This window comes from Symphalangus syndactylus, chromosome 4 (genome assembly GCF_028878055.3).
Source record: "Symphalangus syndactylus isolate Jambi chromosome 4, NHGRI_mSymSyn1-v2.1_pri, whole genome shotgun sequence".
NCBI lineage: Eukaryota > Metazoa > Chordata > Mammalia > Primates > Hylobatidae > Symphalangus > Symphalangus syndactylus.
The window spans coordinates 132277561-132302342 of NC_072426.2; the positions used below are offsets into that span (position 1 = coordinate 132277561).

Here is a 24782-nt window from a genome sequence, read left to right on the forward strand (position 1 = left end):
ACTTCTTGCACTCTTGTCTTCTAAGGGATTTCCACCCTGATGTGGTCCTTGGATTTTATAGCAGAGGGCTTGGCAGACTCATTGGGCTAAAAGTTGGAAACACTTGTGAGTTCCTAGACTTTATTTCTTACATGCCAAGATACTTAATAAGCTCTTTTTTTTTTTTTTTGTCCTGAGTGTTCCTATCTGTAGAGCAGTACTGTGTTCCTGCCCCCCTTCAGGAGAAATGTCATGATGAATTAATAAGTAGTTATGGGAAGCATATATGCAAGAACGACATTTCCTCACTCTTCATTGGGTTAAAAATAGATAATTGCGTGAAATACTAGTCATTTAAATGTGGTACATAGAAAATAAATATATTAATTATTGTGCATTGGAGGTATAATATGCCAGAAAAAAAAAGAAATGCACAGATGACTTAATAGGAACTGGTTTGCATCCAAAAATAAACTGTTCACCACAGCTAGAATGTATTAGATATTTTGCACATGCCCAGCACTGTGTTATGTTCCTTTCAAAGGCTACAGAAGAAAAATAAATGTGATTTATCTCCTTGAGTTACTTATAAAATCACTGAGTAGACAAACATGTGAAATCAAGAACAAGTTAAGACAGTGTGTGATGAAGTGCCAAAATGAATGGTGTGGACAGCAAGTGTTCTCAGAGGTCAAAGGAAGAGCAGTGCAGTGCATGTGGGAAGGTTTCCAGGGCAAGGGATGGACCCACGCCAGGTCCTTGAGGGATTGTGGACTTGAGACGGGGTGGCAGGGAAGGCATTCTGGGCACAACCTGAGGTAAGAGCAGGAATCTTTTTGGCCTGGAGAAGGAGACTGTATTAGTCCCATTTTCACACAACTATAAAGTACTGCCCAAGACTGGGTAATTTATAAAGGAAAGAGGTTTAATTGACTCACAGTTCTGCAGGGCTGGGGAGGCCTCAGGAAACTTACGATCATGGCAGAAGGTGAAGGAGAAGCAAGTACCTTCTTCACAAGGCGACAGGAGAGAGAGCAAGTCTCTGTGAGGAAGTACCACACTTCAAAACCATCGGCTCTCAGCCAGCCGCAGAGGCTCATGTCTGTAATCCCAGCACTTTGGGAGGCCAAGGCAGGCAGATCACTTGAGGCCAGGAGTTTGCGACCAGCCTGGCCAACATGGCAAAACCCCACCTCTGCTTAAAAAAAAAAAAAAATACAAAAATTAGCTGGGCATGGTGGTGTGTGCCTGTAGTCCCAGCTACTCGGGAGGCTGAGGCACAAGAATCACTTGAGCCTGGGAAGCAGAGGTTGCAGTGAGCCAAGATTGTGCCACTGCACTCCAGCCTGAGCAACAGAGTGAGACTCTGTCTCAAAAAAAAAATAAAAAAATCAGCTCTCATGAGAACTCACTATCACGAGAATAACATGGGGGAAATCGCCCCTATGATCCAATCTCCTCCTACCTGTCCGCTTCCTCGACATGTGGGGTTTATAATTGGAGATGAGATTTGGGTGGGGACACAGAGCCAAACCATATCAGGGGTCTTACTGGGAACTGAATATGTACAGGTTGGGTGGGCCCAGGCTGTGAAGAGCTGTAAGTGTGGAAGAACAGTTTTAACTTAACGGTTTGGGTGATGTGTGCTAGCATAGATTTTAGAGTTGGTGAGGGAAATGATCATGTGGTATTTTAAGAAGTTTGAGGTTTTAGGTAAAGTGCATAAACTAGGGCAGTGTTGTCCACAGTTGGACTATTTGTGAGCTCTTGAGTCTGAGGTTTCAGGGGACATGGTCAATACAGAGAGAGAGTGGTTCAGAAGAGCAGGACGAACATTTGAGCACCTAATGTGTTGGGTTCTATGCTACATGTTTCAACACATTTTTCTCACAGAAAACTTGTGCTTTATATGGCATTTAAGCCTCACAGAAGCTCTGAACTAAGTACTATCCCATTTTACAGACATAGCAACCGAGGCCCAGATTGAGTTGCTGAGGTTCCACAGCTGGTAAGTGACGGTGGTTGTATTCAAGCCCAATCTGACTTCAGAGCCCTTGCTGTCATCTTATTGTTGCCCTTTGTTGAATTATCAGAACCACAGCTCTTGCGATTCTCTAAACCTTGTAGACAATTTCTTGTTCGTGGAAGTTTAAGTTAAGCAGAAGTCATATGTATATGAATCAAGGCAGCATATTTTGTGTGTGCAGCAATCTGACCTAAAACCTTGAAACTGGAATGTCCTAGGCATTTAACACTCCCAGGAAACGGACCCATCCTTAGAGGCTACAAATTAACCAGGCTTATCTTGTTGATTCAACAAGCTGTAATAGCAAAGAAAACTCAATAATCTTCTGAAGATTTATAAAACAAGGCATTTCATTTGTTAATCTATCTTGAAAAATCTTCACAGGAAAGTAGTTTGGGTAAACAAGATATTGACAAGGTAGAAATGAATAAATGATTGTTTCTAACTTCTCATATGAGTGCAGCAAGGGGAAAATGATAATGGCATATGGCCTCTACCTCCTTTCTCTCTGGAGACTGGCCGTCCACCCTAACAATCGTCTGCAGCTCCTTACTCACCTCCCGTGTTCTTCTATCCGCAAGTCCCTGTCAGAAGTTTCTGAGTTACCCAATTAAGTTTCTGTGGGAGGCAGGTAACCTGCTGGCAGTGGTCTGGTGTGGGTGGCAGGAAGGTGCCGGGCTGGCAGCTCTGCATTGATACCCTGGCTGCTGTTGGACACTCAGTGTGGTGTGGGCACTCAGGAGGGCGGCGATAGGGCAGTGCTTTTCTCAGCTGATGGAGGAAGTACAAACATATCGCAGATCCATTCTGATAGGAGAATTTGATAAATTCTTTGGACAGGAAACTTATTTCAAAATTGATTCTCCTTAGCTTGAGAGAGAAGAGGGTAACTGATGTATGTCAGCATCCATAAGGTTTGTAAAGTTTCTCAAACAGGCATTTTAAGTGGAATGACTATATTTAATATTAATATTCCTCTCAGATTTTCATTTGGAACTCTGAAATGAGGACCTGATTAATCTGAGACAATAACGGTTTGCAGGAGAGCTTTTAAAAAAGGTAACTATACAATGTGGGCTTTTTGGTTTGTTTTTCTAGAGATATTTAGTCAAGGTAACAAAACCCTTTGGGAAAAACGATTTTAGCATTAAGAAGAGAAATTTTGCCAAGTGATCTTACTAAACTGACAGGTATCCATATCGTATCTCCCTTTTCCTTAAGGTGTATGGGAGGCCAAAGTGAGACTCACCATGGTTCAGTTGTCAGCTTTGGGGTACAGGCACGCCCCACCTTCCTATTCCTTTTCTTTAGTTCCCATGCCCAAACTCCAGGTCCTAAGAAGAGCAGATAGTGGATTAGGCTTTTCATAGGTGCTTAAATCAGTCAATCTTAGGTTCGTATTTTTTAGAGTACTTAATTTCTTAAAAGTATTGCTACATATATGTTACTGCAAATAAGTGTATGTATGAAACCTGCTATGCATGTGAACTCGATAAAATTGTGAACTTAAGAAACTTACTTGACAGATTTCACTATTTACTAACTTCTACTATTAAGGTATGGCTAGTAAGAAATAGTATTATAAAGAAGCATACATATAATTCAGTGTTTGTTTATTGTGGTTCTATAGATGCCAAAAAAATAGTCTTCCCAGCCACGCATGGTGGCTCACGCCTGTAATCCCAGCACTTTGGGAGGCCGAAGTGGGTGGATCACTTGAGGTCAAGAGTTCGAGACCAGCCTGGCCAACATGGTGAAACCCCGTCTCTACTAAAAATACAAAAAATTAGCTGGGTGTAGTGGTGGGCGCCTGTAATCCCAGCTACCTGGGAGGATGAGGCAGAAGAATTGCTTGAGCTTGGGAGGCAGAGGTTGCAGTGAGCTGAGAATGCACTACTGCACTCCAGCCTGGGCGACAAAGCGAGACTCTGTCTCAAAAAAAAAAAAAAAAGCCCAAGAGGAATGTTAAATTGAATTCCAGGGCATAAGGTGTGTGCAGGTATGTATTTCTGTGACAAATCCAAACATAGTTTTCTAGATCTTAGAGTTCTTTAAATTCTGAAAACTTAGAGATTGACTGATAAGCCAGCTCATAATATGTTTACACTGCCCACTCTCTGATGGGGTTGAGTTTCCTTTGGAAAGATGATCAGAAATCTCCAGTCACCAGAACTTCAGCTTCAACTCTCTGACCCTGTGCAAGTTCAGGCCTGATCAGGGATGACTGCAGTGGCCCCAGTGGCCCTTGAATTGTAACTAAGAGTAGTTGATGATATTTTCATCTCTTTCTAGCATTCATTTCTTTTTCTTGAATATTTAGACTTCCCTCTAGTTTGTTCTTCCTTTAAAAGGTGTTTATTCTTTAGTAAATAAGTAAGTAGCTACTAAGTGATATAGTTAGATGGAGGCAATTGGATGGATTCAGGGAATTGTGTCTTATGTATTTAGTAGCCTGAGAATGTGTAATTCTTGGAGTTGTTTTTTTTTTTTTAAGATACTCTTTTGAAAAGGTTATGCTGGTTCTTTTCTGTTCCTGGGGCCTGCATGCATAAAAGTCAGCGATCCATGCTGTAAGGAACACGAGATGCTCATTGACTCTTGTCATTTGCTTGTGCTTAATCTGTCTCGTTTTCATTCAGCAAGTAACATTTTTCAAATGCCAGCTCCTGTGCTAGAGGCTAAGGATGCAGAGAAAAGATTCAGCCCCACCTTCAAGGAATGGACTCTTGCAAATTCCTGTCAGTTTGTCTCAATCTTTAGACTCTGTTCTTTCGTCTTTACTCAGGTATCTACCTCAGATTCTGCCTCTTTGCTCCAGTGATTTAAAAATGAATTGTGAGCCTATAATCCCAGCATTTTCAGAGGTCAAGGCAGGCAGATCACTTGAGGCCAGGAGTTAGAGACCAGCCTGGCCAACACAGCAAAACCCTGTCTCTACTAAAAGTACAAAAATTAGCTGGGTGTGGTGGTGCACACCTGTATTCCAGCTACCCAGGAGACATGAGAATCGCTTGAATGCAGGAGCCAGGTGTTGCAGTGAGCTGAGATTGCACCACTTCACTCCTGGGCAACAGAACAAGACTGTCTCAAAAAAAAAAAAAAAAAAGTAAGAAACTTTAGAAGCCAAATGTAATGGCTCACACCTATAATCCCAGTTCCTTGGGAGGCAGAGGTGGGAGCAGCACTTGAGGCCAGGAGTTTGAGACCAGCTTGGGCAACATAGCAAGACCCCATCTCTACAAAAACATTTTTTTAAATTAGCCAGGTGTGGTGGCACACGTCTGTAGTCCAGCTACTTGGGAGGCCGAGGCAGGAGGATCACTTGAGCTCAGGAACTTGAGGTTACTGTGAACTGTGATCAGACTTCTGCACTCCAGCCTCGGCAAAAGCAAGACCCTGTCTCTAAAAAATAAATAAATAAAAAGACTTGTGCTGATTTTTCATGTTAGTATTTTTTAGTTTTACATTTCTCTTGCATGCTTACTTTTAAAATAATTGAGCCAACCTCTCTGTCCCTTTTTGTTATTGCATGTAAATCTACAGCCTTCTGATGTAACCTAGGCTTGCAGAATCTTCCATCCATCACCTTCCTAGTACGCCTCTTGGCCCTTATTCCAGCAATTAGTTGCTTAAAACAAAGCCCTTTGTGTTGGTAGTGGTACTATATAACTTACAGTCTATGCACTGTTGGACAAGGGGATTGACACACTCTTCCTTTCCCTACCACTGCAGTGGGAAGGTCATTTAGAAGACTAAGTTCGATTTGAACCTAGGGCCCAAATTACCTACTGCAAATCAATCCTCCTCCTCCCCTTGCGCCTCGCAAAAGCTAGAATTCACTGTGAAAGGTGACATTGTCTCTATGTTGACATATGGTCAGTATGAGGGAAAGGTCCCTAATATAGATCTGTCCCGTGGCATGACCAGCATGTTGTGGATTTCTGACAAATGCAAAGCAGTGAAGGAGTTTGAGCTCAAAATACAAATATTTTAAGTGTTCAAATTTCCTTTTTTTTTTTTTTTCCATAAGGACCAGACTCATTGATGGCAAGTCGTCATCATCTTGCTGTAAATTTATAACACATGATGAACAAGACCTTGGAGGAACTTGTAAAGAGAAGTCACTGAAGCCTTGTATCTTTAGGTGTCCATTTTGGAGAGTGTATATATGCATGTGTAAGAAGCATAGGGGTGAAAGGGTCATGAAAACCTTTGGTTGAAAATGGTGATGGGGTCATTATGTGTGTAAGAAAATCTTTGTACTTTTCAATTAACAATTCTACAAAATGAGAACTATCTTGGGAAACTGGGCTTTATGAATTCAAAAGTATACTTTATGAAATTCTGTATCTCTCATGTTTAAAATTATTTGAACAGACAAATAAATGTTGAACATCAGACTTTGCCTGATTGCTGTTCCTTTCAATGGGAAAAATATAAATCCTGATAATAAAGTTTATATCTTTTTAAACCCTTATATTTTTATAAACCCTGATAATAGGGAAAAATATAAACCCTATTACCAGGGTTTTTCCTACTATTTTTCCTACTATTCCCCCTTGGATAATAGTAGGAAAAAATGTTGGTCCGCACGAAGTTTTCATTCATCTCACCACTCTCTTTCCCATTTGTGAGAAGGAATACAAAGCTGCACAGGCTCCCCTTTTAGTAACAGAATCCAAGACTAGGGAGTCAGATCACCTGTTAAAATTACAGTATTGCATCATGCATCTTTGATTTGTATTTGCAGCCTTCCCACTACTTGGATTAAGTCGTAAAAATCACAGGTAACCATGGTCCAGTGGCAAAGCTGTATCTCTCTTTGGGTTCTTTGTTGCAATTAGCAACTCTTGTTAACTTAAACAGGAGGGACTTTAGTGGAGGAATATTAGGAATGTATAGAATTGATGAGAAGACAGAAGAATTAGGGTTCAGATAGGCAACAAGGCAATTCTGGAGTTCCAGGAACCATGGACTACTTGAAGGTGTTTGTACTAAGTCCCACCAGGCTTTGTACTAATTGCTGTCTGGGCAGGAATATGATAGTGCCAACCGTTTTTGGTCTTCTGTGCCGGTACTTACAAGGAATTCCCAGGGAAGGAGCATCCAGCTGGCATAGCTTGGGCCATACGAACACACCTTGATAGAGGAAGGATGGACCCGATTGCAGTCTCACCAGGCCTTGTCTAAGAAAGACCATTCTTCAAAGGCAAATTCGGATGGATTTATTGGAGGAAGTTATTTAAGCAGCCAAAAGAATCAAGCAGTCACCCCAGGATAGTAGAAGGGAGTAAGGACGGAAGCAGCCAGTACTAATTTTCCTTGGTAAATGAGGGTTAGAAAAATGTGCATATGTGCATTGGCTTTGAGGCAGGTCTGTCTGTCTCTGGCTCTCTCTAGCCTCCCCCTCCCCCACCCATCCCTCCCCAGCAGTTACACTTTGATTTGTTTTGAGAAATTAGGTTTTTAAAAAAGTCCTTGTGACTGCTTCAATGTTTACCCTATTTACCCTATGGCATAATTTACCAGTTGTTAAATCTGCTCTATCCATAACTGCCTGGCTGTCAAGAATTTTACATTTAAATGTATTTATCAGTAGTGAAACTTTGACCTTTTGGACTCACCTGGATAAATAAACCCATCCCTTTGTGTTTCTCTTTCAGCATCCAGTCCTGGATGAGCCAATAGCTGAAGCTGTCTGTATTATCGCAGACACAGATAAATGGAGTGTGCAGGTAGCTACAAGTCAGAGGAAAGTGACGGACAACATGAAACTAGGCCAGGATGTCCTGGTCTCTAGTCAGGTGTCCAGTTTGCTTCAGTCCATTTTACAGCTCTACAAGCTTCACCTCCCTGCTGATTTTGTAAGTACTGGTTCTTATATCACCAAAGAAGTCTACTTTTAAAATGCTTTTAATGACATTTTGATTATAAAATCACAAATTCAAAAATACTGTTTTAATATAATTGGAGATTAGCATAACTAAAACTAGAACATGCAACATAAAACCTGCAACAGGATAGATTTCAGTAACAATAGCTCTTCCATGAAACAAATAATGAGGAGCGGCACTGGAATTTTTTGGAACGAGGTATATGGTGCAGTAAATAAGGAATGGGTGGAGAGATCAAGCATAAAAGGAAACTGTAAATCATCCACTGGAGAACTCATGAGTTCTCCTTTTATTAGATTGATATTATAATAAGTAGGCCAGTTTCTGAAGGGATTGTAGTTCCTTTTATTAAGCAAACATTTTCACAAAGGTCTTAAGGATAAAATAGAATATCATTTGTGTAAACATTGCCGACATTTCCAGCTTTGAAGTACTATACACATGTAAGATTATATCAATTGTTGCTTTTTTTTTTTTTTTTTTGGACAGTGTCTCACTCTGGAATGAGTAGTGCAGTGGCGTGATCTCTGCTCACTGCAACCTCCGCCTCCCGTGCTCAAGTGATCCTCCCACTTCAGCCTCCTGAGTAGTTGGGACTAGAGGCATGTGCCACCATGCCAGCTAATTTTTGTATTTTTTGTAGAGATGAGTTTCACCATGTTTTGCCATGTTGCTCAGTCTGGTCTTGAGTTCCTGGGCTCAAGAATCCGCTTCTTTCCAAATGGGATTTTAAAATCACTTCCATAACTATACTTTAAATACAAACAACAGACAGAGCCTATACACTCTTAGAAAAGTATCAGTAGCTCCCCCCAGCCACTGGAATTAACATGCACAGCAAAATCTTCTCAGTATCTGCGTATGTGCAGAGAAATTGAAAGAAAGAGAAAATACACTTAGAGAGGGAGTGGGAAAGGTTTCAAAAGAAGAAAAGCTTTTCCAGTGATGATGAACACTTAGAGAGAGAGAGAAGCTTAAGGGCATATGGCATATAGCTGGGTAGAGCTTGGATGGGCTGACCTCAGAGACAGGTGTGTGAGGAAAGAGTCTGCTTTCTCTGCTGTTCCCTCCTGTCTGCACAGCGCTGTTCTCTGCAGCACAGCCCCAAACCAAAACATCTGTTATCTGCCTCCTGGCCTCCAAAAATGATGCAAACCTGTTTACCCAACAAAGCAGGAAGTTTTTTAATATTAATTACCTATGCTAATTGCTAATGTAATGGTCATTGTCCTGGGTTTTTATGACCAAATCTATACTTGTACCTATTCCTCAAAAAGAGTCAAGACTTTTATGACTTTGAAGAAGGTGCTCTGAAATACTGTCTGGTTGTTATCAAAGTCGTGACAGTGTGGTAAGGCAGGAAGACCACTGAGCATAGCTGGGTTATGGTCTAGGCTTTGCCGTTGGTTAGTTGTGTAACAATGGATAATCTCGAGTCTCTCCGAACCTCAGCTTTCTTATTTGTAAAAGGAAGATAGTACCTGTTCAACAAGGGTGCTGTGAGGCTCTTCTGAAAATTAGGGATATAACTGCTTTTTACTGCTAAAGCACCATGCCAATATTATAAAATACTTTAAAAGCCATATATGTTAGCTTTAGAGTCCCATAACCCGGGGTCAAATCCAAGTTCTGCTACTTCCTAACCATGTAATCTTTCAAAGCTTTAATTTCCTTATCTGCAAAGCTGGGGAAATAATAGAACCTATCTCCTATGGTTATGAAATTATATTAGAGAATGAATGTAAAGCACTTGGAATAGTGTTAGATGTTATAAGCACTCAGTAAACAGCTACTATTAGTATGATAGTCAATAACAATTAGTTTCATGAAACAATATTAATGGTTGCAAAGACTGACAACACCTTTTTTCCAAACTCTTTATTTGGGCTTTAAGCTGAAGCGTACTCTTGCAAGACATCTGTCCTGGGGCAATATGAGAAGCACTTATGGATTATTATGATCTTATTTTTCGTTCTACAGTAGTAGGCAGTTTCTCCTTCTAAAAGCAGGTTGAGTTATGCTGATTTAGAGGCTAATGTTTCCTTTTCTGTAAGAGAAGGAATGTATATTAGACTTCATAGTTTACTTCATAAGTATTTGCCAAACTTTTATATTTCATTCTATAATACATAGGTCTTGTCATAGTTGATATCTTGGTTATCAAAGCAATAAATTGTTATAGTTAATTCTTTTTACTTCCTTTGGACAGAAGTATGTTCAAACACTTACTAGTGTGAATGACTTATTTAATCTGACAAAACCAAGATCAAAGAAAATTTTATCTGCAGTTTAAAATTCTCCTTAAAAAAATCACTTGAATGAAACCTGTGATTAAATGGCTTTTAGAACCTTCAATACAAAAAGAGAAAGTAGCTATTTGAAATTTTGGAAGTTAAAAATTGGAGAAATCCATCTCAGGAATAAAATCCCAGAAAGAGGAGTTAAAAAAGCCCCCAGCATGGTTCAATTGAATAATCAAGTCTTTTAAAAAATGCTTTCTTTTCTTTCTTTTTTTTTTTTTTTTTTTTTTTGAGACAGAGTTTCATTTTGTCACCCAGGTTATAGTGCAGTAGTATGATCTTGGCTCATTGCAGCCTTGACCTCCTGGGCTCAAGCAATCCTCCCACCTCAGCCTCCTGAGTAGCTAGGACTACAGCTAGGACTATAGTGTGCCACTATGCCCAGGTGATTTTTTAATTTTTGTAGAGACAGAGGCTCACTATGTTGCCTAGGTTGGTCTTGAACTCCTGGTCTCAAGTGATCCTCCTACCTCAGCCTCCCAAAGTGCTGGGATTACATGCGTGAGCCACTGTGCCTGGCTAAAAGTTGTCTAAATGCTTTGATTTCACATCTAGTATATATTTCATATAGACCACAGTTCTTATTTCCACACTGCATCACACAGTTTTCATATAGGTTGTGAACACTGTAATTACTTTTTCCAAACCGAAAGGGTTCAGTGTAATATGAATATTATTTTTAATATTTTGTGACTCCTATTAAAAATTTTCTATATCACTCCATAAGGAACTGAAAGCTAATAAAGATCCTTTTACCACCTTGTTTACTTGGAAGAGCATTTCTATGAGAATTGGTGAAATCCTTACTTTATTACTCTTAGTCACTTAGCAGTTGTGTTTCATCCACCTGACACAATGTATTTAAGATTTTAAACCAATGGAAAACTGAAAAGATTGCATCTCTGATAGATATTTTTTCCATGTCACTGATCAGCCCAGATGGTCAAGATCAACATTTTCAAATGCATCTGTTAATCTTTTTACCTTGAAAATAACAGGCCTAATGGTCTAGAAGAAAATTATGTATGATGGAATTACCCTTGCCAAAGCCATCAGGTGTCTTACTGAAGATGCTCGGGTAGCTCTGCCTGCCAAATGCAAAAGTATTTGCCTCTGGTGAAAGACACAGATGGTTGCTATTCTCTAAAAAAATGAAGCTGAACACAATTCCAAGGGTAAAGATGTCCTGAAAATAATTGCCTTTTCTTTATTTTTATTAAAGACCTAGTTAAAATACATTCTTGAAAGCAAAAGAAAAAAAAAAGTTGTGGGGGAGGTTTAAAATGACCTGTTCCGGTCAGTCTCCTCTGGAAATGTACTGGGCCAGAATAATCTGAGATATTGGGGGAAAAAACAAAAACCATACTGTTTACTAAATTATTTATAACAAAAATGCAAATTGCTATGTGGTTACATGTAAATTCACATTCTCGAGATTGTTTAGCTATAAAAATTATATCAAGGAGTTCTTAATGTGGGAAAGGATTATTATAAAGTTTTTTAAAGGCAAGAAACATACTTTTGGAATGATTTCAACTATGAAAAAAATGCCTGTTTAAAAAGACTAGAATAATACATATGTAAATCTTAATAGTTAGCAAAAGTAAACTTTGTTTTATAAGAACCTATTCTTATACCTGGTAGTGGTAGGGTTTGAGATGGCTTGTGATTTTTTAAGTGTATTTGAAACTGATGAGATTAAAGCTGTGTAGTTAGAAATGAATTAAGAAAATTCTGACTCTTAAAATATTGGCAGAGATTTGACTTCTAGCCCTCATTGTGAATGTTCTTGGCTTTGCAGTGCATCATGCATCTTGAAGATAGACTACAGGAGATGTACCTTAAAAGTAAAATGCTATCTGAATATCTCCGGGGACACACACGAGTCCATGTGAAAGAATTAGGTGTCGTACTGGGGTGAGTTCTGTGAAGTGCCGTCACTTCTCCCTTTGATAGGTATCCCTAGCATTGTACCCACTGACGTGTTTAGCCTGTGCCACACTAAACCTCAGGCCCTGGTAACCCATCAAAGTATGTGGAGTCCATCAGATACGTGCCTCTGCAGCTCCCCAATGAACAGCATGTTCCACTATCTGATACTGGGTTTCACACCTACAATCAATCACAGGACTTTAGGCTGGTCATGCTTTGTTGCTCTTCTCCGTGGACTATCTTCTGCTTGAAAAGAAAATTTAATCCCACACTGCCCGTTTCTAGTAACTGAACAAGATGCCGAAGTCACAAGCTGTGGGACGCGCAGCAGCAGCTTGCGTTTACATTTCACTTCCTGGAGGAGGAGCAGGTCTGCACATTCCACCTGGTGGCAGGAAAGGCCGTTCTAGGCTTGAGGAGCCTGCCTGCGTGTCTTGGGGGGACAGTGCTTTCCTTCCTTTATTATAAGCCCACCAAAGAGGAGACTTGTATGTTACTAAAAATGCCTATCATCCTCCAGAGGGTGTTTGCCATAACTTCTCTAGGGGAAGTAATTCTGACTTTTGTTTTACTGTCTGCTTGATTTTTCAAAAGAGAACAAAAAGACATTGTACATTTGGGGAACTGCCCCCGCTTGTCCATGATGATGATTCCCCTCACTTGGGAGAAGAAAATATTGTTTATAATGTCGACGTTTAAATTCTCTAAGCCTCCTAAGAGACTGGGGCCTTCGTGTTTTCCATAGATTTCTCATCTTTCACACCCAGAATGTGACGCCTGTGTTGTTCGGCTCTTGGCATTTCCTGTCATAGATTATTCTTACATACTTTATTTACAAAGTATTTCCCCCTTATGAGGTGTTTGCTTTTGCAGTTAACTTGCAACATGTCTCTTTGTCGTTCATTTTTTTGCTTTTGTTTATATCTCTCTACCAGCCCCATACTTCAATCCTGCCTTATTAGTTTTTTATTATTATTATACTTTTAAGTTCTGGGATACATGTGCAAAATGTGTTACTGTTATTATACTTTAAGTTCTGGGATACATGTGCAAAATGTGCAGGTTTGTTACATAGGTATACACGTGCCATGGTGGTTTGCTGCACCCATCAACCCGTCATCTACATTAGGTACTTCTCCTAATGCTATCTGTATGTTGAACCAGCCTTACATCCCAGGGATGGAGCCAATTGGATCGTGGTGGATAAGCTTTTTGATGTGCTGCTGGATTCGGTTTGCCAGTATTTTATTGAGGATTTTGGCATTGATGTTCATCAGGGATATTGGCCTGAAATTTTCTTTTTTTGTTGTGTCTCTGCCAGGTTTTGGTATCAGGATGTTGCTGGCCTCATAAAATGAGTTAGGCAGGAGTCCCTCTTTTTCTATTTGGAATAGTTTCAGAAGGAATGGTACCAGTTCCTCTTTGTACCTCTGGTAGAATTTGGCTGTGAATCCGTCTGGTCCTGGACATTTTTTGGTTGGTAGGCTATTAATTACTGCCTCAATTTCAGAACTTGTTATCAGTCTATTCAGAGATTTGACTTCTTCCTAGTTTAGACTTGGGAGGGTGTAGGTGCCCAGGAATTTATCCATTTCTTCTAGATTTTCTAGTTTATTTGCGTAGAGGTGTTTATAGTATTCTCTGATGGTAGTTTGTATTTCTGTGGGATCAGTGGTGATCTCCCCTTTATCATTTTTTGTTGCATCTATTTGAATATTCTGTCCTTATTAGCCTGGCTAGAGGTCTATTTTGTTGATCTTTTCAAAAAACCAGCTCCTGGATTCATTGATTTCTTGAAGGGTTTTTTGTGTCTCTATTTCCTTCAGCTCTGCTCTGATCTTAGTTATTTCTTGTCTTCTGCTAGCTGTTGAATGTGTTTGCTCTTGCTTCTCTAGTTCTTTTAATTGTGATGTTAGGGTGTCGATTTTAGATCTTTCCTGCTTTCTCTTGTGGGCATTTAGTGCTATAAATTTCCCTCTAAATACTGCTTTAAATGTGTCCTAAAGATTCTGGTACGCTGTGTCATTGTTCGCATTGGTTTCAAAGAACTTTTATTTCTGCCTTCATTTCGTTATTTACCCAGTAGTCATTCAGGAGCAGGTTGTTCAGCTTCCATATAGTTGTGTGGTTTTTAGTGAGTTTCTTAATCCTGAGTTCTAATTTGATTGCACTGTGGTCTGAGAGACTGTTTGTTATGATTTCCATTATTTTGCATTTGCTGAGGAGTGTTTTACTTCCAATTTTGTGGTCAATTTTAGAATAAGTGTGATGAGGTGCTGAGAAGAATGTATATTCTGTTGATTTGGGGTGGAGTGTTCTGTAGATGTCTATTAGGTCTGCTTGGTCCACAGCTTGCGTTCAAGTCCTGAATACCCTGTTAATTTTCTGTCTCGTTGATCTAATATTGACAGTGGGGTGTTAAAGTCTCCCATTATTATTGTGTGGGAGCCTAAGTCTCTTTGTAGCTCTTTAAGAACTTGCTTTATGAATCTGGGTGCTTCTGTATTGGTTGCATGTAGATTTAGGATAGTTAGCTCTTCTTGTTGCATTGATCCCTTTACCATTATGTAATACCCTTCTTTGTCTCTTTGATCTTTGTTGGTTTAAAGTCTGTTTTATCAGGACTAGGATTACAACCCCTACTTTTTTTTGCTTTCCATTTGCTTGTAGATCTTCCTCCATCTCTTTATTTTGAGTCTATGTGTGTCTTTGCACGTGAGATGGGTTTCCTGAATACAGCACAAAGATGGGTCTTGACTCTTTATCCAATTTGCCAGTCAGTGTCTTTTAATTGGAGCATTTAGCCCATATTTGATTTAAGGTTAATATTGTTATGTGTGAACGTGATCCTGTCATTATGATGCTAGTTGGTTTTTTTGCCCATTAGTTGATGCAGTTTCTTCATAGTGTCGATGGTCTTTACAATTTGGTATGTTTTTGCAGTGGCTGGTACTGGTTGTTCCTTTCCATGTTTAGTGCTTCCTTCAGGAGCTCTTGTAAGGCAGGCCTGGTGGTGACAGAATCTCTCAGCATTTGCTTGTCTGTAAAGGATTTTATTTCTCCTTTGCTTATGAAGCTTAGTTTGACTGGATATGAAATTCTGGGTTGAAAATTCTTTTTTTTTTTTTTTATTTTGAGACAGAGTCTCGCTCTGTCACCCAGGCTGGAGTGCAGTGGCATGATCTCGGCTCACTGCAACCTCCGCCCCTCCAGGTTTAAGCAATTCTCTGCCTCAGCGTCCGGAGTAGCTGGGATTACAGGCGTGTGCCATGAAAATTCTTTTAAGAATGTTGAATATTGGCTCCCACTCTCTTCTGGCTTGTAGGGTTTCTGCAGAGATCTGCTGTTAGTCTGATGGGCCTCCCTTTGTGGGTAACCTGACCTCTGTCTCTGGCTGCCTTTAACATTTTTTCCTTCATTTCAACCTCTGTGAATCTGACCATTATGTGTCTTGGGGTTGCTCTTCTCAAGGAGTATCTTTGTGGTGTTCTCTGTATTTCCTGAATTTGAATGTTGGCCTGCCTTGCTAGGTTGGGGACGTTCTCCTGGATAATAATCTGAAGTGTGTTTTCCAGCTTGGTTCCATTCTCCCTGTCACTTTCAGGTACACCAATCAAACGTAGATTTGGTCTTTTCACATAGTCTTATATTTCTTGGAGGCTTTGTTCGTTTCTTTTCATTTTTTCTGTAATCTTGTCTTCACACTTTATATCATTAAGTTGATCTTCAATCTCTGATATCCTTTCTTCCGCTTGATGCATCCAGCTATTGATACTTGTGTATGCTTCATGAAGTTCTCGTGCTGTGTTTTTCAGCTCCATCAGGTCATTTATGTTGTTCTCTAAGCTAGTTATTCTAGTTAGCAATTCACCTAACCTTTTTTCAAGGTTCTTAGCTTCCTTGCATTGGGTTAGAACATGCTTCTTTAGCTCAGAGGAGTTTGTTATTACCCACCTTCTGAAGCCTACTTCTGTCAATTCATCAAACTCAATTCTCCATCCGTTTTATTCCCTTGCTGGTGAGGAGTTGTGATCCTTTGGAGGAGAGAGGCGTTCTGGTTTTTTGAATTTTCAGCCTTTTTGCACAGGTTTCTCCCCATCTTCATGGATTTATCTACCTTTGGTCTTTTACGTTGGTGACCTTCGGATGGGGTCTCTGAGTGGACATCGTTTTTGTTGATGTTGATGCGGCTGTTTTCTGTTTGTTAGTTTTCCTTCTAACAGGCCTGTCTGCTGCAGGTCTGCTGTGGTTTGTTGGAGGTCCACTACAGACCCTGTTTGCCTGGGTATCACCAGTGGAGGATGCAGAACAGCAAAGTTTGCTGCCTGTTCCTTCCTCTGGAAGCTACGTCCCAGAGGGGCACCCACCAGATTCCAGCCAGAGCGCTCCTGTATTAGGTTCTGTCAGCCCCTGCTGGGAGGTGTCTCCCAGTCAGGATACACAGGGGTCAGGGACCCACTTGAGGAGGCAGTCTGACCCTTAGCAGAGCTCAAACGCTGTGTGGGGTATCTGCTGCTGTCTTCGGAGTTATCAGGCAGGGATGTTTAAGTCCGCTGAAGCTGCGCCTACAGCCGCCCCTTCCCCCAGGTGCTCTGTCCCAAAGAGATAGGGGTTTTATCTATAATCCCCTAACTGGGGCTGCTGCCTTTTTTTCAGAGATGCCCTGCCCAGAGAGGAGGAATCTAGAGAGGCAGTCTGGCCCCAGTGGCCTTGCTGAGAGCTGCAGTGGGCTCCGCCCGGTTTGAACTTCCAGGCGGCTTTGTTGACACTGTGAGGGTAAAACCGCTTACTCAAGCCTCAGCAATGGCGGACGCCCTTCCCCCAACCTCAAATGTCCCAGGTCGACCTCAGACTGCTGTGCTGGCAGTGAGAATTTCAAGCCAGTGGATCTTAGCTTGCTGGGCTCGGTGGGCATAGGACCCACTGAGCCAAACCACTCGGCTCCCTGGCTTCATCCCCCTTTCCAGGGGAGTGAACGGTTCTGTCTCACTAGTGTTCCAGGTGCCACTGAGGTATGGAAAAAAAAACTCTTGCAGCTAGCTCAGTGTCTGCCCAAATGGCCGCCCAGTTTTGTGCTTGAAACCCAGGGCCCTGGTGGTGTACACACCCAAGAGAATCTCCTGGTCTGTGGGTTGTGAAGACCATGGGAAAAGTGCAGTATCCAGACTGGAGTGCAGATACTGAATTCCTCACGGCTTCCCTTGGGTAGGGGAGACAATTCCTCAAACCCTTACACTTCCCGAGTAAGGCAACACCCCACCCTCCTTCTACTCGCCCTCCGTGGGCTGCACCCGCTGTCCATCCACTCCCAATGAGATGAGCCAGGTACATCAGTTGGAAATACAGAAATCACCCACCTTCTGCATCGATCTTGCTGGGAGCTGCAGACCGGAGCTGTTCCTATTTGGCCATCTGGCCTTATTAGATTTTCCATTGCCAAATGTGTACCTTACATTTCAAGGACTTTACCTCGTCCTTGACACTTACAGGTGTGCATCATCAACATGTGTAATCATAAGCTTTTATTCCCCTTTGCACTCATCTCTAGGTCCTCTTAATGCATTATTAGTGGACTCATGTTCATCCTTCCTTTATCCCCTTCCTCCCATAGTCAGGGCCAGTAGCACTAAAAGTCCTAGAGAACCTCTGTGCACTCTGAAATCAGATCTGTATGTAGCATTACTGGAGAAGGACTGGAAAACTCCATGAGGTAATGCCAGATACTTTTTTATTTTGAGGAATTCAAGGGTAAGAATTAGGACATAGTCCACAAACTGAAACAGTTCAATTTTTTTTTTTCATGGCACCTGGCATCATTTTTAGCCAGTGCCCATACCGTATCCACCTCTGCTGTAAGAGAGGCAGCCAAAGCTGTGTCCATTTGAAACCATGATGTCTCTTAACCCAGTACCTTTTAGTGTCACTTTGCTCTCAGAATCTTGTGGCTTAAATGCTCAATGAGGATCCCAGTATAAACTCTGAACAAATTCCCAATGTTTTTTAAGAAATTGCTACCATCACCATTTTTCTAAGACCAATTTGAACTTAGGTGAAAAATCAGTATGCATTTAGAAGTGTTGGCTGGAAGAATGAGTTTATAATGGAGAAAACCTTAAAGTATGATACAATGAAGTTATATAGGGAATACAGGAAAGTTAGAAAGTCTGGTGACCCCTGCCAAGGGAAAAAGAGCTTTATGTCCACACACAGGCACAACACACGTCCTGTATTTCTCTCCCTTTGCCTCCCTGGTCAGTGTCCACTGGAATATTTTATTAAAAGAGTAAGTTTGTTATCCTTCCATCTATTTTGCTTTTTCATTAGTTTTAAATGATAATCTATCAAACTTAGTACCTGGAAATAATACTTTCTCATAAAACCATGCTCTCTTAAAGTAATATTCTTTTCTTTTCTCAATATTCAGGATTGAATCCAACGACCTGCCTCTGTTGACTGCTATTGCCAGTACTCATTCTCCTTATGTGGCTCAAATACTCTTATAAGCTAAAGCTCAGGACAGTTCTTCCTTGGAAGAAAAAAATCAAATTCTCAACTGAAGGAGAAAGGAATAAGCTCTCTTTGATGTCAAAAGTATGAGAAGAGCAAACAGAAACAGTCATTCCACCTTTTTGTTTTGTGTTTTTGCTGTCAAGCTGATGCTTCATTGAAGACTTAGGTTTACTTGACATAATGGCGTTTGTGATTGTCGTGAACACTTTAGGCCATTTGTTACCCATGAATCAACAAAGAAACTGACCTTTTTGGTAGGAGGAAACATAAGCGCTAAACACTAAGCTGTTGCAACAGATTGCCTTGTGCTGTTTGGGCAGAGTAAAGACAAGTGAGTTGTGCGGGGTGGTCAGCAGTGTACATAACATTCCAGTAGGAAACTGCTTCCGAGTTTAAGCATGAGCTCCCCAAACTGGAGAAAACATATTTTGCTATTCTGAGACAACAGTCAGAATACAGACTTTGGATTCCGGGTCACAGTTTGCTTTTTACACAAGGTAAAGCAAAGAAAGCCACATTGTGCCATCTTCAGCTCCAGTGGCTGTAGCAGTGACTGTTTGACATAAAACATGTAAGAGAATTGCTTGTTGGGAAGAGTGCTTTAGGGACCCACTGTTTTCATTTCTTCTTGGAGTTTACCTTGTTTCAGATGCAGCCACAGGTAGGTCAGAGATGGATTGTTGGTGCAATAAACCCAAGAATCAATGTAGCCTCTTAATCCCATCAAGATGTAGTTTGTAGCAGCAAAGTGTACAGGCTGAAACCATATGTTTTATCCTTATATTTTAGAGCTTTCAGCAGCCTTTTTAAGAGAGGCCATTTACCAAAGTTATTTCTATAAGCTCAAGAGTGTTTCGGTTGGTAAGTTCTTCCAGCTGAAGCCACTTTTTCCTTATGGTTAATACAAATGACTATTTTTACTTTAAAAGGCACAGCTGTCCTGGTGGGAAATGAAACCTGCAACAGTTCAGGATGACTAATGAAAGCAATTAGCTTGAACATTTAGAAAAAATTCATATATGATCTAAATTTTTATATTATCGTTTCTGTGCCTTCTAATTCCTGCATCCTTTTCAAAACATCTTTCCAGAAATTAACTTACACATTGTATAAAACCGACCAAAATGATTTCCCAAAGTTCATGCAAAAAAAAAAAAAAAAACCTAATTTTCTGTTAATATAAAAGAAACTTTAGTTTACTGACCGTGAAACAAGACTATGTACTGACATCCAGGGCAAAGTAAAAGACTTTTAAATATTGGTCATTAAAGGACACGAGCTAAGCTAGCAAAGCAAAACATCTTTAGCACTTTGCAGATCTCAAGCAGTTAACCAGGCTCTGATTCCCTTCCACTGTTTTATGAATTCCAGTTCTTTTCATGTGTGGTTGAACCTAAGAATATGAAGTAATTTCCCTATTAGGGACTAGAATGACTTCAATTTTTTCATTTGATAAAAATCAGAACTGCTACGTTTCCCTCTTTTTTTTAATGATGCAAAATGTAGATGAGTGCATTAAGGTTTGTAAGATCTTTATCATTTTATGTCATTCATTGAAAATTGAAATGTTCATTCTTCTTAATGTTTTCCTATTTCCTTTTGCCTAGCATTTGACTTTGGTGTTTTAAGTTCTGTAGTTCCATGACATCGTTTGCTGTTGTGTTACAGAGAGAGAAGGAACCTCACCTGTGGCTCAGCTCCCCCCACATCCATTTCTCATTACGTGTAAATAAACTGTCAGAGCTGATGTTACAGCTTTTACAGTTTAAAGCATTCCCCTCGTCTCTAGTTCCTTTTTTCTTGTTTACATGTTTTGGGCACTTTCCCTCATTCACCACCTTCCAGGGTTTCATAGAAAATAAATCAGTTCAATTCTAACGTGGACATAGTGGCATGTTGATAATTAGACCCATATAGGGGACACTGAGCTTTAAAATCGTTGACTCTAAACTCTATACATTAAAAAAATTCAGCCCAGGCCCCTCAAAGCCTGAGAAAATTTAATTTGCTCTTAATCTAATGTTCCAAAACTCACTCTTGGAAAAATGCCTGTTGGAAAACTACAGGTGGGTCACATGTGGGGGCTGTCTCCATGACACTCAGGATTCCAGTCAGAACCTAATCCTCATATCTATTGCCTACAAAAATAGACCAAGAATGTTGCTGCTCTTTTATAATCCTTTAAATATTTAACATTCAAGTTTTCTTTGTCTTAAATTCAGCCTCTTCCTAAAAGCGAAAAAGAAAAAAAAAAAAAACCTCACAGAATTGTGTTGAGATCCACCGCTCACACGCTGTGCACCACCCAGTGGCTTCGTTCTGGCTTAGCCACAGAGGCAAGAAAGGGACCCCACTCGCTCCCATGCCCACCTCAAGAAAAAACATAAAACAATTTTTTTAAAAAAAGAAAAGAAATCTACCTCAGTTGACAGGATTCTACCTTTAGGGTTTCTTCAACTTTTAAGTCTTACCTGTTGAGTGTAATTTTTGTAGCATCTTGCTTTTCTAAGCAAGCTAGTGAGGCATGACAGAGCAGAAGTCTGTAAATGTCCCTGTGATGGACCTCTTTCTAGCATGTTGCAGTTTTATTTTTAATAAATTGATAAGTGAAATGAATGTAAAGGTAATTGTGTATGTTTTAGACATGACAATGAAAATTTAAAATGTAACTTCCATACTTGTGCATAATTCCAAAGTATTTTATTTTTTATCAGTGTTAAATAGCTTTTTGTACAGGCTTCAATCCATTTTTCTGAAGTGTGCTGTTTTTTAATGAAAGTAACTATAATCTTTTCACATCCCACGGAACTGCCGTTTACACATTGCAACTTTTTAAACTTAACCATATTTTTCAAAATTAACGTTTTTGGAGGGAGAAAAATCCCCGCTTGCTAAATGATACTAAACCGTTGTTTGGGCTCTTATAATTAGGTCCTGAGATTTTATAAAAACTTAGTCTGTAGCTTTTTAGGTTCTTCACTATAGTTGGTTGTACATAAAAATAAAGAATATAAAGTACCCCAAAATTCTTTTAAATGTCTGGATTTTTCCACTAATATGTACTTTAGAGAATATTTTGTTCATGCATACTTTCACATTAAATTGAAAATGTCTTCAGCTTCTCTTGGTAAATGTGAACCATTTGTTTTTTATTGTGCTTGGGGGAGAGGATATTTTAATATAATTTTTGCCTAAATCAAGCAGTCCCCTCTGAATGTTAATTTTTAAATGTCAAAATAGGATGAACCATATATCTTGAAAGTGAGATTGCAATATGCTTAAATTTAAGTGGTATTTCAAAAACGAGAAAATTCTGGAATTTGTTATTTGAAGCTCCATAAGAGAAATTGATAGGACTTCGTTTTTGATCAGTTTGAATAGATACCAATGTCATTGTGTGGGAGTTTTTTTTAACTTGTTTATGTATTATTTTGATCCATTTTTTGTGGCATTTGGTGCAATAAAACTTTTGAATTTATCTTGAACATTTTCCTGGTGCTGCATGCGATTTGTTACATTTAATAAAATGTGGAGGTCTCATTTCTAACAATTCATGCTGAAAACAAGCTGATTGATTATATATCTCAGTGGTTTTTAACCGGGGTGTTTGTTTTGGAAATGCGGGGACATTTTTGGTTAGCGTAATGACTGACAGGTTAGGGTTACTGGCACAGAGAGGGTGGGGGCTCAGATGATAGGCGAGAGGTCCTGCACCAGATGATAGGTGAGAGGCAGCCCCATGGGATGAGGACTTGTCCCACCCACCTCCTGTGTAACCCTTGAATGTCCTGCTGGACATTTATATGGCTAAAGCCTGTTTATAATTAAGCAGATAATTCTGCTATACATAAAAACACAATGTATTTTTACATGATTTTTGTATATAATGCATTCTCCAGGAATGCAGTTGTTGTATAAATTGAGGGAAGAGTTTTACTTTGTAAGATTTAGAATTTTAGCAAGAAGCAGTCACTTGGTCTTTACCAAGAATTTATATACTTCTTTAGGAAAACTGCATTTCCAATGGTAATGTAGTTTGGTAGCTATGGTACCCATGGAATTTGAGTCATCAATACAGCACATCTCTATCAATCAGTCTTCATTTGTAGCCCCTGCATTCATGAAGACTGTATATATGGATGCCTACTTCATTATATTTTTTGAGATGGGGTTTCACTCTTATGTTATTGCCCAAGCTGGAGTGCAATGGTGCAATCTCGGCTTTCTGCAACCTCCGCCTCCCAGGTTCAAGTGATTCTCCTGCCTCAGCCTCCCAAGTAGCTGGGGTTACAGGCACGCACCACCACACCTGGCTAATTTTTTGTATTTTTAGTAGAAATGAGGTTTCACCATGTTAGCCAGGCTGGTCTCGAACTCCTGACCTCAGGAGATCCGCCCACCTTGGCCTCCCAAAGTGCTGGGATTACAGGCGTGAGCCACTGTGCCTGGCCAACTTCATTATATTTTCTAATCTACTGCCTTAATATTTATGTATTAAAGTAGTATTATAAATTACTTTTAAATTTCTTTTAAATTACAGTATAATAGGGCATTATATTGGTTTGATATAAACTGAGTATATTTGTAAATTTTATTTTAGGCTAATAAAGGGGGCATTACAAAATATTTGCTCAGAAAAGGCATGATGTCCACTGATACATTTGTTCTCAGGAAAAAATATGCCATCGAGTGCAACTGTTGGTACCAACATAATGCCGTACTGAGTTATGTTATCTTAAAGACTGGGGGGGAAATTACGGTAGATATTTCAAAATCCTTTCTGATAAATGAAAATTTCAAGTGTTTTTCCCTGAAGCTTTTTTTGCCTTTTCCTGCATGCTCAGTTCTCCAAGGATGGCTTCCCTGCTGTGCACTTGGGTGAAACAGCTTTAAAATCATGCCATTGATGAAAGGATTTAAACGCACATGCACACCACAGTGCTTTTTGGTTCCCTAGTGTCTGGACCGTTCTGTCAGATGCTTTCTGTATATTACCTCATTTAATCCTCACAATGGATGAGAGGGGTACTGGGATGGTTATTTTTTTTTTTTAAGAGACAGGGTCTCACTTTGTCACCCAGGCTGGAGTACAGTGGCATGATCATAGCTCACAGTAACCTCAAACTTCTGGCCTCAAGTATCCTCCTGCCTCAGCCTCGCAAGTACCTGGGACTACAGGCATACACCAACACACGCAGCTAATTTAAAAAAAAAAAAATGGGGGCTGGACGCGATGGCTCACACCTGTAATCCCAACACGTTGGGAGGCTGAGGCGGGCAGATCACGAGGTCAGGAGATCAAGACCATCCTGGCTAACACGGTGAAACCCTGCCTCTACTAAAAAATACAAAAAATTAGCCGGCCGTGGTGGCACGTGCCTGTAGTCCCAGCTACTCGGGAGGCTGAAGCAGGAGAATCGTTTGAACCTGGGAGGTGGAGCTTGCAGTGAGCTGAGATTGTGCCACTGCACTCCAGCCTGAGCAACAGTGAGACTCCATCTCAAAAAAACAAAAAAAAATTTTGTAGAGACAGGGTCTCACTCTGTTGCCCAGGCTGGTCTTGAACTCTGGGCCTTACATGATCTTCCTGCCTCAGCTTCCCAAACCGTTGGGATTATAGGCATGAGCCCCAGCTCTGGCCTGCGATGGTTAATTTTATGTGTCATCTTGGCTAGGCAATAGTAATCAGATATTTGGTCAAGCACACCAATCTGGATGATGCTGTGCAGGTATTTATTTTATTTTATTTTTTATTATTATTATTTTTTGAGACGGAGTTTCACTCTTGTTGCCCAGGCTAGAGTACAATGGCACGTTCTCGGCTCACTGCAACCTCTGCCTCCTGAGTTCAGGCGATTCTCCTGCCTCAGCCTTCCTGAGTAGCTGGGATTACAGGCATGCACAACCATGCCCAGCTAATTCTGTATTTTTAGTAGAGACAGGGTTTCCCCATGTTGGTCAGGCTGGTCTTGAACTCCTGACCTCAGATGATCTGCCTGCCTTGGCCTCCCAAAGTGCTGGGATTACAGGCATGAGCCACCCCTCCCAGCCCAATGCTGTGCAGGTATTTCTTAGGTGAGATTAATATTTAAGTCAGTAGACCTTGAATAAAGCTATTTATCCTCCATAATGTGGGTGGGC

At 40.3% G+C, this 24782-nt stretch overlaps 2 protein-coding genes and 1 non-coding gene across 10 annotated transcripts in view; 1 reads left to right on the forward strand and 2 right to left on the reverse strand.

Moving 5' to 3' along the window:
• Window positions 1-22126, forward strand: part of FNIP2 (folliculin interacting protein 2) — a 136824-nt gene extending 114698 nt beyond the window's left edge. For 5 of the 7 annotated variants that reach the window (XM_055276280.2, XM_055276278.2, XM_055276276.2 and 2 more), the window contains 3 exons: window positions 7669-7869; window positions 12001-12116; window positions 18556-22126. In XM_055276280.2, coding sequence (XP_055132255.1) covers window positions 7669-7869; window positions 12001-12116; window positions 18556-18634 — 396 coding nt within the window. In that variant the 3' untranslated portion in view covers window positions 18635-22126. Of the gene's footprint in view, window positions 1-6035; window positions 6400-7668; window positions 7870-12000; window positions 12117-18555 lie in introns of those variants that run through there. The other 2 variants (XM_063638338.1, XM_063638337.1) reach the window with 2 other exon arrangements.
• The window catches only part of SPMIP2 (sperm microtubule inner protein 2), a 143968-nt gene continuing 128548 nt past the window's right edge, over window positions 9363-24782 (reverse strand). The window contains exon 5 of one of the 2 annotated variants that reach the window (XM_055276288.2): window positions 9363-9946. In XM_055276288.2, coding sequence (XP_055132263.1) covers window positions 9932-9946 — 15 coding nt within the window. In that variant the 3' untranslated portion in view covers window positions 9363-9931. The remainder of the gene's footprint in view (window positions 9947-24782) is intronic. The other variant, XM_055276287.2, reaches the window with a different exon arrangement.
• Window positions 23475-23552, reverse strand: LOC129481446 (small nucleolar RNA SNORD55/SNORD39). Its single transcript, XR_008657436.1, has one exon. It is a non-coding gene; the product is annotated as a small nucleolar RNA SNORD55/SNORD39 (small nucleolar RNA).